This window comes from Scyliorhinus canicula, chromosome 17 (genome assembly GCF_902713615.1).
Source record: "Scyliorhinus canicula chromosome 17, sScyCan1.1, whole genome shotgun sequence".
NCBI classification, from domain to species: domain Eukaryota; kingdom Metazoa; phylum Chordata; class Chondrichthyes; order Carcharhiniformes; family Scyliorhinidae; genus Scyliorhinus; species Scyliorhinus canicula.
The window spans coordinates 58,758,589-58,775,512 of record NC_052162.1 but is presented as its reverse complement, the minus strand read 5'-3'; the positions used below and the strand labels follow the sequence as shown (position 1 = coordinate 58,775,512).

The following is a 16,924-nucleotide window of genomic DNA, read 5'->3' as shown; positions in this document are numbered from 1 at the left end:
ACCTGACGACTGCAGCCGGCAAGCCCACCAAGGAGCAGGAACTCCACATCCTCCACTCATGCGTGGAGTTTTCAAAAACTTCAAACTCCTCATTCTCCCCCGTCTATGCGCTCCGGCACTCTTGGGCCTGGACTTCCAGTGCAACCTGCAGAGCTTGACCTTCCAATTCGCCGGCCCTATTCCCCCCCTTACTGTCTGCAGCCTCGCGTCCCTCAAAGTAGATCCCCCTTTCTTGTTTGCTAATCTCACCCCAGATTGTAAACCTGTCGCCACTCGGAGCAGACGATACAGTGCCCAGGACCGGACCTTCATCGGGTCCGAGGTCCAGAGGCTCCTTAAGGAAGGAGTGATCGAGGCCAGCAACAGTCCCTGGCGAGCGCAAGTGCTGGTATTTTGGACTGGGGAGAAAAACCGGATAGTCATTGATTACAGTCAGACCATCAACAGGTTTACGCAGCTGGACGCGTATCCTCTCCCCCGTATTTCCGACCTCATTAACAGGATCGCGAAGTACAAAGTCTTTTCCACGGTGGACCTCAAGTCCGCCTACCACCATCTCCCCATCCGCGCGAGTGACCGAAAGTACACCGCGTTTGAGGCAGATGGGCGCCTCTACCACTTCCTCAGGGTTCCATTCGGTGTCACAAATAGAGTCTCGGTCTTCCAACGGGAAATGGACCGAATGGTCGATAATCACGATTTACGGGCCACCTTCCCGTATCTCGATAACGTCACCATCTGCGGCCATGACCAGCAGGACCATGACACCAACCTCCAAAAATTCCTCCAAACCACAAAACTCCTTAATTTAACTTACAATAAGGATAAATGCGTGTTTAGCACCGACCGTCTAGCCATCCTTGGCTACGTAGTGCGTAACGGAGTGATAGGCCCCGATCCCGAACGCATGCGCCCCCTGATGGAACTCCCTCTCCCCAACTCCCTCAAAGCCCTCAAACACTGCCTGGGCTTCTTCTCCTATTACGCCCAGTGGGTCCCCAACTACGCCGACAAAGCACGCCCCTCATCCAGTCCACCTCCTTTCCCCTGTCGTTGGAGGCCCGCCAGGCCTTTAGCCACATCAAAGCGGATATCGCAAAGGCCACGATGCATGCTATCGATGAGTCCCTCCCATTCCAGGTCGAGAGCGACGCGTCTGACGTAGCACTGGCGGCCACCCTGAACCAAGCGGGCAGACCCGTGGCCTTCTTCTCACGAACCCTCCACGCTTCTGAAATCCGCCATTCCTCGGTAGAAAAGGAGGCACAGGCTATAGTAGAAGCTGTGCGATATTGGAGGCACTATCTGGCCGGCAGGAGGTTTACCCTCCTCACAGACCAACGGTCAGTAGTTTTCATGTTCGACAATGCACAGAGGGGCAAGATCAAGAATGACAAGATCTTGCGGTGGTGGATCGAGTTGTCCACGTACAACTACAACATCTTGTATCATCCCGGGAAGCTCAATGAGCCTCCTGATGCCCTATCCCGCGGTACCTGCGCCAGCGCGCAGATTGACCGCCTCCGCTCCCTCCACACGGACCTCTGCCATCCAGGGGTCACCCGTTTTTACCACTTTATTAAGACCCGCAATCTGCCCTACTCCGTTGAGGAAGTCAGGACGGTCACCAGGGACTGCCACGTCTGCGCCGAGTGCAAACCGCACTTCTACCGGTCCGAACGAGCGCATCTGATCAAGGCATCCCGCCCTTTTGAACGTCTCAGTATAGTCTTCAAGGGCCCCCTCCCCTCCACCAACCGTAACACTTATTTCTTGAGTGTTATCGACGAATACTCCCGCTTCCCTTTCGCCATTCCCTGTCCCGACATGACCACAACAACCGTCATAAAGGCCCTCCTATCCATCTTCTCCCTGTTCGGTTACCCCGCGTACATCCACAGTGACCGGGGGTCCTCTTTTATGAGCGACGAACTGCGTCAATTCCTGCTCAGCAGGGGCATAGCCTCTAGCAGGACAACCAGTTATAACCCCCGGGGTAACAGTCAGGTCGAGCGGGAGAATGGCACCATTTGGAAGACCATCCTGCTGGCCCTATGGTCCAGAGATCTCCCTATCCCCCGTTGGCAAGAGGTCATCCCCGACGCCCTTCACTCAATCCGGTCTCTCCTCTGTACTACCACTAATCAAAAACCTCATGAACGTCTTCTTGTTTTCCCCAGGAAGTCGTCCTCAGGATCCCCTCTCCCGACGTGGCTGGCCACTCCCGGGCCCATCTTGCTCCGGAAGCATGTGCGGGTGCACAAGTCCCACCCGTTAGTGGAACAAGTCCAGTTACTCCACGCCAACCCGCAGTATGCGTACGTGGAGTATCCCGACGGTCGGCAGGATACGGTCTCGCTCGGGACCTGGCACCTGCCGGCGTGTGGCTTACTCCTCTTCCATCAACACCTCCTCCCCAACCCCAATTCCCCCCAGCGCCCCCCGCGCCCCCACTACCCAGCGCACATGCCCCCTCTTCCCCGATTACAGCGTCTCCACCACCGGCCCGGGGTACGGAGATACATCTACATCCGACGCTCCCGGAGGCAAGGACATCGGCCCGACGTCACCGGCTCCACTGCGACGGTCCACCAGAACATCACGGGCACCCGACAGGCTGATCGTGACCATCTGATGCGGCCATGGGACTTTTGTTTGGACATTTTGTGTTATTCTGTTGTTAGTAGCAGTAGTATTGTTTTGCCACGAGCCAGTGGGCAGTCCATCTTTATCGATTTTCGCTGCTCATACCACTAATCCTTGGACACCCCCCCCCCCTCTCTCCCACTTACACCCCCCCTTCTTTCTCCACAAGGGTTGAATGTGGTGGTATGGATATGAGCACTGCCATTGGTGCAGAGCACTGGCTTCCCATTGGCTCTGGCTGGTCATGTGCCTCTCGTCCGATTGGTTGGGACTAGTCATGTGGCTGCTCTCCAATTGGTCGAGAGGCAAGTAGGTCCCGCCTCCGAGGCGGGGTATAAGTACCCAGAGTTCCCGGAGGACGGCCATTCTCTGTAGTCGACCACCGGGCTAACAACTAGCTGATTAAAGCTACAGTTCGGATCCTAAATGTGTCTTGAGTCGAATTGATGGTACATCACTTGCCCTCTCCTCTCTCTCCGGCACTCGCCCTCCTCTCCCTCCCCGGTACTCGCCCTCTCCTCCCCCCCCGGCACTCGCCCTATGTGATAAATGTTATCAGTAGATGATATAATGGTACCTTACCTTTAATGCATTGGCCTTTTAAGACCGGGCTTGGAATCCTGGGGGACTCTGCCTCTGGCTCCGCCCCCAGGAAACGGTATATAAGATAAGGCTCTCTCAGGTAACACGTGATGAGCACACTTCTCGGCTGCTGTGCAGTTCTCAGATGATTAAAGCTTTTGAATCATCTATCTTCTCTCCTGTGTCGTGATTGAGGATATCTCAATTTAATCATCTGATACATCAAGATGGACAGCGCTCTAAAGCCGGAGAAACTCAACCTGGACGCCCGGTCTTCGGAAGCCCCGGAAATTTTAAAATATTGGCTGCGGTGTTTTTAGGACTATATTGACTCCTCAGCGACTGAGGTCGACGGCGCTCGCAAGCTGCGTTTACTACATGCCCGGGTGGGCCACCGACTCTCCTCCGCGATCGAGAACGTGGCAAATTACGAAGCTGCGGTCGAGATACTGACGAAACGCTTTGTGAAGCCGATTAATGAGTTACGCCAGATATTTTCTCTCAACCTGCAGCCAGCGTTCCGGGGAAACTCTGGACGAGTACGTGGAGAGACTCACTGTGCTCGCGAGAAACTGCAACCACAAAGCAGTGACGGCAGAAGACCACAGGAACTTGCATATTCGCGATGCCTATGTGTCCGGTATCAGGTCCTCGTACATCCGGCAGCGGCTCCAAGAAGACGGGGCAAAGGATCTCCAGGGCACGGTAATGCTCACCTCCTCTCTAGAAATGGCTAACCGTAACCTCTGTACTTATTCCGCGGACCTTGCGAACCCCTCTCGATCCCCTCCAGACTCGGCCACGCTACAGGCCTGCGCCGCGCAGTGATCCGCTCACTCCGGGGATTCCCCATGCTATTTCTGTGGGCAAGGTCAGCACCCAGGCAGCGTTGCACGGCCTGCTCCGCGATCTGCAACGACTGCGGTAAGAATGGGCACTTCGCTAAAGTCTGCCTGGCTGGCCCCCAAAGGCCACAAACAAAATTCTCACCAGGCCCAGAAATCAAGCTTCCGGTCTCACAGGCCCTGCAACGCGGCCGCGCGGTGGCCGGACACGCCCACTTCCGGTGTGTCATCGACCTCGTGCGAGTCATGGGGGCGGCCATCTCGGTGACGGCCATCTTCGAACCCCGACACGTGTGACCGACGGCAGCGACCATTTTGTGGCTCCAGGTGGCCATTTTGTGAGTCCGACTTAACCGAGGACTCTGACTACCCGCAACTAGGAGCGATCACGCTCGATCAATCGCGGCCGAAACACCTGTGTAACTCGATGATGCGAGTGCGAATCAACGGCCACGACACTCCCTGCCTATTCGACTCCGGGAACACGGAAAGCTTTATCCATCCAGACACGGTAAGGCACTGCTCCCTGTGCACCCACCCCGCCTCCCAAACTATCGCCCTCGCCTCTGGGTCCCATTCGGTCCAAATCACGTATTGTGTCGCTGACCTCGCAATTCAAGGCGCTGAATACACCCGCTTTAAACTTTACATCTTTCCTCAACTCTGCGCCCCCCTGCTGCTCGGTCTGGACTTTCAGTGCAGCCACCGGAGCCTGACACTGAAGTTCGGCGGACCCCTGCCCCCACTCACGGTCTGCAGCCTGGCGACACGCAATGTTGCGCCACCCCCCCTCTTCGCGAACCTCACTCCCGACTGTAAGCCCGTCGCCACCAGGAGTCAACTGTACAGTACCCAAGATATGACTTTTATCAAGTCAGAGGTTCAGCGGCTACTAAAAGAGGGGGTCATAGAGGCCAGCAACAGCCCTTGGAGGGCTCAAGTATTGGTAGTCCGCTCCGGGGAAAAGCAACGAATGGTAGTGGATTATAGCCAGACCATAAACTGCTTTACGCAACTCGATGCTTACCCACTTCCCCGCATAGCAGAAATGGTGACTCACATTGCCCAGTATCGGGTATTCTCCACGGTCGACCTAAAATCGGCCTATCATCAACTCCCTATCTGCCCAGAGGACCGCCCCTACACGGCTTTTGAAGCAGCCGGTCGGCTGTTTCACTTCCTCAGGGTCCCTTTTGGTGTTACAAACGGAGTCTCCGTTTTCCAGAGGGCGATGGATCAAATGGTGGACCAGTACGGCTTACGGGCGACCTTCCCGTACTTGGACAATGTCAACATCTGCGGCCATGACCAGCAGGACCACGACGCAAACCTGAGGAAGTTCCTCCAGACGCCCGGGCCCTCAATCTGACCTACAAAAAAGAGAAATGCGTGTTCCACACAACCCGGCTAGCCATCCTCGGCTACGTCGTGGAAAATGGGGTCCTAGGCCCGGACCCTGACCGCATGCATCCCCTTAAGGAACTCCCTCTCCCCCGTAGCCTCAAGTCACTCAAACGGTGCTTGGGGCTTTTCTCCTATTATGCCCAGTGGGTCCCCAGATATGCGGACAAAGCCCGGCCACTCATTAAGACCACGGTTTTTCCCCTGACGGCTGAGGCCCAGTCGGCTTTCAACCGTATCAAGGCCGGCATCATTAAGGCCGCCATGCACGCGGTGGACGAAGCCATTCCCTTCCAAGTAGAAAGCGACGCATCAGACGTCGCCCTGGCTGCTACCCTCAACCAGGCGGGCAGACCAGTAGCGTTCTTCTCCCGAACCCTCACCGCCTCGGAAATTCGGCACTCAGCAGTCGAGAAGGAGGCACAAGCCATAGTGGAGGCCGTGCGACACTGGAGGCACTATCTAGCCGGTAGGAGGTTCACCCTCATCACCGACCAACGGTCGGTCGCCTTTATGTTCGATAACGCACAACGGGGCAAAATAAAGAATGACAAAGCTCTGAGGTGGAGGATAGAGCTCTCCACCTACACGTACGATATTAAATATCGCCCGGGGAAGCTCAACGAGCCCTCAGATGCCCTGTCCCGCGGCACGTGCGCCAACACGCACAAAGACCGCCTGAGAGCCATCCACGATGACCTCTGCCACCCGGGGGTCACCCGGCTTGCCCACTTCATCAAGTCCCGCAACCTACCCTACTCCACAGAGGAGGTCAAGGCAATGAATAAGGCATGCCAGATCTGTGCGGAATGCAAACCACAATTCTATCGACCAGACAGGGCCCGCCTGATAAAGGCCTCTGGGCCCTTTGAGCGACTAAGTGTGGACTTCAAAGGGCCCCTCCCGTCCATCAACCGCAACATCTATTTCCTCACCGTGATCGGTGAGTTCTTCCGCTTCCCTTTTGCTGTCCCCTGTCCCGATATGGCCTCGGCCTCCGTGATCAAGGCACTGCGCAGCATCTTCACATTGTTTTGTTTCCCCGCTTATATCCACAGCGACCGGGGTACATCGTCCATGAGCGATGAGCTGCGTCGATATCTGCTCAGCAAGGGCATCGCCTCGAGCAGAACGACCATCAATACCGACCGTATCCACGGCACCACCACCGGAGCAGAGAAAGACAGCACGGACAGTAAAACCACCCGCAAGACTGAACTTGTAACTCCACTTCACCCCCGACGGACTATGTGTTTTTTTTAAACAGGGGGTGAATGTGATGAATGTTATCAGTAGCTGATATAACGGTACCTTACCTTTAATGCATTGGCCCTTTAAGACCGGGCTTGGAACCCTCGGGGACTCCAACTCTGGCTCCGCCCCCAGGAAACCGTATATAAGATAAGGCTCATTCAGGCAATTTGTGATGAGCACGCTTCTCGGCTGCTGTACAGTTCTCAGATGATTAAAGCCTTTGAATCATCTATCTTCTCTCCTGTGTCGTGATTGAGGGTATCTCACCCTGTCCCTTCCAACTCTCCACACGCACCCCCCTCCGCACACACAGCCCCCCTCCGCACACACAGCCCCCCTCCGCACACACAGCCCCCCTCCGCACACACAGCCCCCCTCCGCACACACAGCCCCCTCCACACACACAGCCCCCTCCGCACACACAGCCCCCCTCCGCACACACAGCCCCCCTCCGCACACACAGCCCCCCTCCGCACACACAGCCCCCCTCCGCACACACAGCCCCCCTCCGCACACACAGCCCCCCTCCGCACACACAGCCCCCCTCCGCGCACACAGCCCCCCTCCGCACACACAGCCCCCCTCCGCACACACAGCCCCCTCCCCACTCACAGCCCCCCTCCGCACACACAGCCCCCCTCCGCACACACAGCCCCCCTCCGCACACACAGCCCCCTCCGCATACACAGCCCCCCTCCGCACACACAGCCCCCCTCCACACACACAGCCCCCCTGCGCACACACAGCCCCCCTCCGCACAGACAGCCCCCTCTGCACACACAGCTCCCTCCACACACACACACTCCCCCTCCACACACACACTCCCCCTCCACACACACACCCCGCACACACAGCCCCCCTCCACACACACAGCCCCCTCCGCACATACAGCCCCCTCCCCACACACATCCCCCTCCGCACACACAGCCCCCTCCGCACATACAGCCCCCTCCACACACACAGCCCCCTCCGCACACACCGCCCCCTTCCACACACACAGCCCCCTCCGCACATACAGCCCCCTCCACACACACAGCCCCCTCCACACACACAGCCCCCTCCACACACACAGCCCCCCTCCACACACACAGCCCCCCTCCGCACACACAGCCCCCTCCACACACACAGCCCCCCTCCACACACACACTCCCCCTCCACACACACAGACCCCCTCCGCACACACAGCCCCCCTCCACACACACACTCCCCCTCCACACACCCCCTCCACACACACACTCCCCCTCCACACACACAGCCCCCCTCCACACACACACTCCCCCTCGACACACCCCCTCCACACACACACTCCCCCTCCACACACCCCCTCCACACACACACTCCCCCTCCACACACACAGTCGCCCTCCACACACACACTGCCCCTCCACACACCCCCTCCACACACACACTCCCCTCCACACACACAGTCCCCCTCCGCATACACACTCCCCCTCCACACACACACCCCGCACACACAGCCCCCTCCACACACCCTCCACACACAGCCCCCCTCCACACACACACAGCCTCCACATACACACTCCCCCTCCACACACACACCCTCCATGCAACCCCACTCCACACACCCCCCTCCACACACCCCCCTCCACACACACACACTCCCCCTCCACACACACACACCCCTCCAGACACACACATACACACACACACCCTCCACACACACCCCCCTCCACACACACACACCCCTCCAGACACACACATACACACACACACCCTCCACACACACCCCCGTCCACACACACACACACACACCTCCGCACACAGAGCCCCCCTCCGCACACACAGCTCCCCTCCGCACACACAGCCCCCCTCCGCACACACAGCCCCCCTCCGCACACACAGCCCCCCTCCGCACACACAGCCCCCCTCCACACACACAGCCCCCCTCCGCACACACAGCCCCCTCCGCACACACAGCCCCCCTCCGCACACACAGCCCCCCTCCACACACACACCCCCCTCCACACACACACTCTCCCCCTCGACACACACACACCCTCCGCACACACACCCTCCTCCACATACACCCCCCCCTCCACACACACACTCTCCCCCTCCACACACACACACACCTTCCACACCAACTGCAGCCGCGCCATCATTTCTCCTGCGGTCACCCCACGCCGAGATCTCCCTCCGCGCTGGCTGGCGTCAGCCATCAGAGCTGATTGACGCCATTAAATAGGTGTTTTAATTTACGCCGATGCGACCACGGGACTTCGGCCCATCCGGCCAGCAAATTCGGGCAGCCCCGGGGCCCATAGCGTCGCGCCGGTCCCCACCATTCTCCGAGGCTGGCGGCGCGATTCACGCCGGGGCAATTTTTGGGGTGTCGGAGAATTCGGGGGACGGCGGGGGCAGGATTCACGCGACCCCCGACGATTCTCCGACCCCACGCCGAGAATCCCGCTCCTTTCTTTTCAATTTGTGTGCTGTTCACTCCGCTGCCGCCAAGGTTCAGGAAGCAAACGCAATAGGTCGTTCTGTTCCGTCATCCATCCCCTGTGCCAAGACAGCCCCAACACGGTGAGGTGAAGCATCGCAGGACAGGAGCAAAGGGTTAAATGGGTTGAAAAGAGATGGACACAAGGATAAAAGCTTCTCTTTTACCTCATCAAATGCATCTGCTACAGCGGGTTCTGAAACCTGCGCTGTCCCTTTTTCAGCATCAGATGCAGTAGAGCCGGAACGGTCAGCAAATTGGGGATAAACGTCCCATAATAAATTATCCGGCCCAGGAAAGAGCGGAGGTCTGTCGGGTCCTTTGAGACGGCGGCCTGCCGTATTGCCTGCACCGTATCACCTCCTGGGTGTAAGCCATCTCAATCCACTCTGTAACACAAGTAGGTCACCTCTTTGAAGTGAAAAACACATTTTTCCCTTCGCAGCCCTAAATCAGAGGTCTTGAACCGACATAGCATGTCCTCTAGGTTCTTCATATTGTCTCGGTCGGAGGACCTGGCGATCAGTACATCGTTGAGATAAACTGCGACCTGGGGAACTTCCTGGAGAATATTCTCCACCACCAGTTGGAAAATGGTACAGGCAGAGGAGATTTCAAAAGGCAGCGTAGTATACTACTGAAGACCCTGATGGGTATTGACAGTCACATATTTTCATGAGGCCGGGTCGAGGACTAACTGAAAATAAACATGGCTCATCTTGAGCTTGGTGAAAGTACACCGCCACTGAGCCTAGCGTACAGGTCTTCAATTCTGGGCACCGGGTAATGGTCCAAACTGGGAGCCCAGTTTACTGTCATTTCATTATCTCCATACAGACGGACGGAGCCATCAGGCTTCATGACAATTCGCGCCGCCCAATCCCCAAAATGTACAGGTCGGATGATCCCCAATCGTTAGGTGGTCCAACTCTGCGTACACCTTAGGCTTCAACGCATAAAGGACAGGGTGGGCCCAGAAATATTGTGGCTGGGCCTCGGGTCCAAAAGAAACTTGGTGGAGGCTCCTGGGATGGTTCCCAATCCGTCCCGAAATACACCGGGAATCATGCCAGCACCACGTTCGGGCCATCGAGGCACATGCCTGCCGTCAATTCAGTCGGAGACGTTTCAGCCAATCTCGCCCCAGCAATCTGGGGCTTGAACTCTGCGCAACCACCAATGGTAGATTGCAGTTTGTGCCTCATATTCCATGGGGAATGATGTTGCAGACCCCGTGGCCTCCGGCCGGTTTATAATAGTGCTGTTGAAGGATCCTTGGCAAGATGCTGCAGTGAACCTTGCTGGTTGTACATATGGCTGCCACTGTGTGCAGGGGTGGATGAGGTGTCAATCAAGGGAGCAGCTTTGTCCTGGATGGTGCCAAGCTTCTTCAGTGTTGTTGGAACTGCACTCAACCAGGCACGGGAAGAGTATTCCATCACATCCCTGACTTGTTCCTTGTAGATGGTGGACAGGGTTTGGGGAGTCAGGAGGGCAGTTACTCACCGCAGAATTCCCAGGCTCTGACATGCTCTTGACAAGCATTTATATGGCTAATCCAGTTCAGTTTCTGATCAATCACAACCCACAGGATGATAATATTGGGAGATTCAGAGAAGGTAATTCCACCAAATGTCAAGGAGAAATGCTTAGGGGCTTTTCACAGTAACTTGATTGCAATGTAAGCCTACTTGTGACAATAAGATTATTAATTTTTTTTAAATAGATTCTCTTATTGAATATTGTAAAGTGCTTTTAGTGCTTTGGGATGTCCTTAACTTCTGAATGACTATATAAATGCAAGTTATTTTTTTTGCTACTCTCAAGACTAAGATGAATTAAATGGGTACAATAAACCATGAAAGGTATTCCATTTGTGGGCTTCCATTCTCTTAAGACAATGGTATTACGTTCTTGCATTGATGAATCTTTTCATACCTCTGCCTCAATCCAAATCATTGTTGTATTGATGACCTGGAGACAGGTTAAGTTATAATAAGCCCAGCCAGAAAGGCAATTCACACTGCACAGGTCTTGGGCAAGCCGAATCATGCGAACATCAATCCGTCTAAGGGCTGAAAACAAAGAACATGCTGGTAATCCAAAATTCAATAAAGCAAAGTTTGATCAGTTAATTAAGTGAATCATTTCTCATCAACATTTTAATATATTCAATATATTGTTTTGCAGATATTTTTACTGCACTAGACATGTTTGCTTGATACAGTAATGCTTATTGCTCTATTATAATGGAAAACCTAAGCATATTAACTTGAGGCAGACCACTGTCTTTATTGAGATAGCAGTAAAAAAACAGTACGCCAATCTATTAAGTGTGTGCTAATGTGAACTATTTTCAGATTACATCAACATACTCTTGAAACTGGAAAATACTAATTAAGTTAACGTGCTTGGAAAATGTATTTATTGAGCTGAGAATTTGAGAGCCCAAACATCATTATGAAGTGAAGACAGGTTAAATTATAATCAAACCAGTCAGAAGGTTTCGCATTGGATCAGTGTTAATAAACCTGGCTCGAATTCGGAAGGTTTTTGGTAAAAGAAAATGGTGGGGGTGGGGGGGTTGGTTTGAATATGGGATGGTGGGGGTGGGGGAGTGGTTTGAATATGGGATGGTGGAGGTGGGGGAGTGGTTTGAGTATGGGAAGGTGGGAGTGGGAGTTGGTTGGAGTATGGGAAGGTGGGGGAGGGGAGTGGTTTGAGTACTGGAAGGTGGGAGAGGGGGAGTGGTTTGAGTGCGGGAAGGTACGAGAGGGGAGTGGTTTGAGCGCGGGAAGGTGGGGGTGGGGGTTTGTTTGAGTGCGGGAAGGTGGGGTTGGTTTGACTACGGGAAGGTGGGGTGGGGGAGGGGTTTGAGTGCGGGAAGGTGGGGGTGGGGGAGAGGTTTGACTATGGGAAGGTGGGGGTTGGTTTGAGTACGGGAAGGTGGGGGTTGGTTTGAGTACGGGAAGGTGGGAGGGGAGTGGTTTGAGTGCTGGAAGGTGGGGGTGGGGGGTTGTTTGAGTATGGGAAGGTGGGGTTGGGGGGTTGTTTGAGTACGGGAAGGTGGGGGGGGAGTGGTTTGAGTGTGGGAAGGTGGGGGTGGGGGAGTGGTTTGAGTACGGGAAGGTGGGGTGGGAGTGGTTTGACTGCGGGAAGGTGGGGGTGGGGGAATGGTTTGAGTACGGGATGGTGGGGTGGGGGACTGGTATGAGTACAGGAAGGTGGGGGACTGGTTTGAGTAAGAGAAGGTGGGGGTGGGGGAGTGGTTTGAGTGTGGGAAGATGTAGATGGGGGTTAGTTTGAGTACAAGATAGTGGGGGTAGGGGAGCGGTTTAAGTATGGGAAGGTGGTGATGGGGAGTGGTATGAGTACAGGGAGGTGGGAGTGGGGGAGGGGTTTGAGTACAGGAAGGTGGGGGACTGGTTTGAGTAAGAGAAGGTGGGGGTGGGGGAGTGGTTTGAGTACGGGGAGGTGGGAGTTGGGGTTGGTTGGAGTGCGGGATGGTGAGAGTGGGGGTTAGTTTGAGTACGGGATGGTGGGGTAGGGGAGTGGTTTGAGTATGGGAAGGTGGGAGAGGGGTTTGTGTATGGGATGGTGGGTGTGGGTGCGGGGTTTGAATATGGGATGGTGGAGGTGGGGGAGTGGTTTGAGTATGGGAAGGTGGGAGTGGGAGTTGGTTGGAGTATGGGAAGGTGGGGGAGGGGAGTGGTTTGAGTACTGGAAGGTGGGAGAGGGGGAGTGGTTTGAGTGCGGGAAGGTGCGAGAGGGGAGTGGTTTGAGCGCGGGAAGGTGGGGGTGGGGGTTTGTTTGAGTGCGGGAAGGTGGGGGTTGGTTTGACTACGGGAAGGTGGGGTGGGGGAGAGGTTTGACTGCGGGAAGGTGGGGGTGGGGGAGAGGTTTGACTATGGGAAGGTGGGGGTTGGTTTGAGTACGGGAAGGTGGGGGTTGGTTTGAGTACGGGAAGGTGGGAGGGGAGTGGTTTGAGTGCTGGAAGGTGGGGTTGGGGGGTTGTTTGAGTATGGGAAGGTGGGGTTGGGGGGTTGTTTGAGTACGGGAAGGTGGGGGGGGGGTGGTTTGAGTGTGGGAAGGTGGGGGTGGGGGAGTGGTTTGAGTACGGGAAGGTGGGGTGGGAGTGGTTTGACTGCGGGAAGGTGGGGGTGGGGGAATGGTTTGAGTACGGGATGGTGGGGTGGGGGACTGGTATGAGTACAGGAAGGTGGGGGACTGGTTTGAGTAAGAGAAGGTGGGGGTGGGGGAGTGGTTTGAGTGTGGGAAGATGTAGATGGGGGTTAGTTTGAGTACAAGATAGTGGGGGTAGGGGAGCGGTTTAAGTATGGGAAGGTGGTGATGGGGAGTGGTATGAGTACAGGGAGGTGGGAGTGGGGGAGGGGTTTGAGTACAGGAAGGTGGGGGACTGGTTTGAGTAAGAGAAGGTGGGGGTGGGGGAGTGGTTTGAGTACGGGGAGGTGGGAGTTGGGGTTGGTTGGAGTGCGGGATGGTGAGAGTGGGGGTTAGTTTGAGTACGGGATGGTGGGGTAGGGGAGTGGTTTGAGTATGGGAAGGTGGGAGAGGGGTTTGTGTATGGGATGGTGGGTGTGGGTGCGGGGTTTGAATATGGGATGGTGGAGGTGGGGGAGTGGTTTGAGTATGGGAAGGTGGGAGTGGGAGTTGGTTGGAGTATGGGAAGGTGGGGGAGGGGAGTGGTTTGAGTACTGGAAGGTGGGAGAGGGGGAGTGGTTTGAGTGCGGGAAGGTGCGAGAGGGGAGTGGTTTGAGCGCGGGAAGGTGGGGGTGGGGGTTTGTTTGAGTGCGGGAAGGTGGGGGTTGGTTTGACTACGGGAAGGTGGGGTGGGGGAGAGGTTTGACTGCGGGAAGGTGGGGGTGGGGGAGAGGTTTGACTATGGGAAGGTGGGGGTTGGTTTGAGTACGGGAAGGTGGGGGTTGGTTTGAGTACGGGAAGGTGGGAGGGGAGTGGTTTGAGTGCTGGAAGGTGGGGGTGGGGGGTTGTTTGAGTATGGGAAGGTGGGGTTGGGGGGTTGTTTGAGTACGGGAAGGTGGGGGGGGAGTGGTTTGAATGTGGGAAGGTGGGGGTGGGGGAGTGGTTTGAGTACGGGAAGGTGGGGTGGGAGTGGTTTGACTGCGGGAAGGTGGGGGTGGGGGAATGGTTTGAGTACGGGATGGTGGGGTGGGGGACTGGTATGAGTACAGGAAGGTGGGGGACTGGTTTGAGTAAGAGAAGGTGGGGGTGGGGGAGTGGTTTGAGTGTGGGAAGATGTAGATGGGGGTTAGTTTGAGTACAAGATAGTGGGGGTAGGGGAGCGGTTTAAGTATGGGAAGGTGGTGATGGGGAGTGGTATGAGTACAGGGAGGTGGGAGTGGGGGAGGGGTTTGAGTACAGGAAGGTGGGGGACTGGTTTGAGTAAGAGAAGGTGGGGGTGGGGGAGTGGTTTGAGTACGGGGAGGTGGGAGTTGGGGTTGGTTGGAGTGCGGGATGGTGAGAGTGGGGGTTAGTTTGAGTACGGGATGGTGGGGTAGGGGAGTGGTTTGAGTATGGGAAGGTGGGAGAGGGGTTTGTGTATGGGATGGTGGGTGTGGGTGCGGGGTTTGAGTACGGGATGGTGGGGGTGGGCGAGGGGTTTGAGTACGGAAAGGTGGGGGTGGGGGAGTGGTTTAACGTGCTTGGAAAATGTATTTATTGAGCTGAGAATTTGAGAGCCCAAACATCATTATGAAGTGAAGACAGGTTAAATTATAATCAAACCAGTCAGAAGGTTTCGCATTGGATCAGTGTTAATAAACCTGGCTCGAATTCGGAAAGTTTTTGGTAAAAGAAAATGGCGGGGGTGGGGGGGTGGGGGTTGGTTTGAATATGGGATGGTGGGGGTGGGGGAGTGGTTTGAATATGGGATGGTGGGGGTGGGGGAGTGGTTTGAGTACGGGAAGGTGGGAGTGGGAGTTGGTTGGAGTATGGAAAGGTGGGGGAGGGGAGTGGTTTGAGTACTGGAAGGTGGGAGAGGGGGAGTGGTTTGAGTGCGGGAAGGTGGGAGAGGGGAGTGGTTTGAGTGCGGGAAGGTGGGGGTGGGGGTTTGTTTGAGTGCGGGAAGGTGGGGGTTGGTTTGACTACGGGAAGGTGGGGTAGGGGAGAGGTTTGACTGTGGGAAGGTGGGGGTGGGGGAGAGGTTTGACTATGGGAAGGTGGGGGTTGGTTTGAGTACGGGAAGGTGGGGGTTGTTTTGAGTACGGGAAGGTGGGAGGGGAGTGGTTTGAGTGCTGGAAGGTGGGGGTGGGGGGTTGTTTGAGTATGGGAAGGTGGGGGGGGAGTGGTTTGAGTGCGGGAAGGTGGGAGTGGGAGTTGGTTGGAGTACGGGAAGGTGGGGGTTGGTTTGAGTATGTGAAGGTGGGGTTGGGGGTTGTTTGAGTATGGGAAGGTAGGAGGGGAGTGGTTTGAGTGCGGGAAGGTGGGGGTGGGGGGTTGTTTGAGTATGGGAAGGTGGGAGTGGAGTGGTTTGAGTGCAGGGAAGGTGGGGGTGGGGGATTGTTTGAGTATGGGAAGGTGGGGTTGGGGAGAGGTTTGAATGTGGGAAGGTGGGGGTGGGGGTTGGTTTGAGTACAGGAAGATTGGGCTGGGGTTGGTTTGAGTACGGGAAGGTGGGGGTGGGGGTTGGTTTGAGTACGGGAAGATGGGAGTGGGAGTTGGTTGGAGTACGGGAAGGTAGGAGTGGGGGTTTGTTTGAGTACGGGAAGGTGGGGGGGGAGTGGTTTGAGTGCGGGAAGGCGGGGGTGGGGGTTGGTTTGAGTACGGGAAGGTGGGGGGGGAGTGGTTTGAGTGCGGGAAGGTGGGAGTGGGAGTTGGTTGGAGTACGGGAAGGTGGGGGTTGGTTTGAGTATGGGATGGTGGGGTGGGTTGAGTACGGGAAGGTGGGGGAGTGGTTTGAGTACGGGAAGGGGTGGGGGGGGGGAGTGGTTTGAGTATGGGAAGGTGGGGCTGGGGGTTGGTTTGAGTATGGGAAGGTGGGGGTGGGGGTTGGTTAGAGTGCGGGAAGGTGGGGGTGGGGGAGAGGTTTGAATGTGGGAAGGTGGGAGTGGGAGTTGGTTGGAGTGCGGGAAGGTGGGGGTGGGGGAGAGGTTTGATATGGGAAGATTGGGCTGGGGGTTGGTTTGAGTACGGGAAGGTGGGGGTTGGTTGGAGTACGGGATGGTGGGGGAGTGGTTTGAATATGGGAAGGTGGGGTTGGGGAGTGGTTGGAGTGCAGGAAGGTGAGGTTGGGGGAGTGGTTTGAGTACGGGATGGTGGGAGAGGGGAGTGGTTTGAGTACGGGAAGGTGGGCTGGGGGAGAGGTTTGATTACGGGAAGGTGGGAGTGGGAGTTGGTTTGAGTATGGGAAGGTGGGAGTGGGAGTTGGTTTGAGTACGGGAAGGTGGGAGTGGGAGTTGGTTGGAGTACGGGAAGGTGGGGGTTGGTTTGAGTATGGGAAGGTGGGGTGGGGGAGTGGTTGGAGTGCAGGAAGGTGGGGTTGGGGGAGTAGTTTGAGTGCGGGAAGGTGGGGGTGGGGGTTGGTTGGAGTACGGGAAGGTGAGGGTGGGGGAGTGGTTTGAGTGTGGGAAGGTGGGGGTGGGGGACTTGTTTGAGTACGGGAAGGTGGGGGGGGGAGTGGTTTGACTGCGGGAAGGTGGGGGTGGGGGAGTGGTTTGAGTGCGGGATGGTGGGGTTGGGGGAGTGGTTTGAGTACG

At 56.3% G+C, this 16,924-nt stretch overlaps 1 protein-coding gene across 1 annotated transcript in view; it reads right to left on the bottom strand.

The window, feature by feature from the left end:
- The window catches only part of LOC119951950 (lectin-like), a 149,047-nt gene that overhangs the window by 13,383 nt on the left and 118,740 nt on the right, over positions 1-16,924 (bottom strand). The window contains exon 3 of the mRNA XM_038775348.1: positions 11,130-11,266. Within this exon, the coding sequence (XP_038631276.1) occupies positions 11,130-11,266 (137 nt within the window). The remainder of the gene's footprint in view (positions 1-11,129; positions 11,267-16,924) is intronic.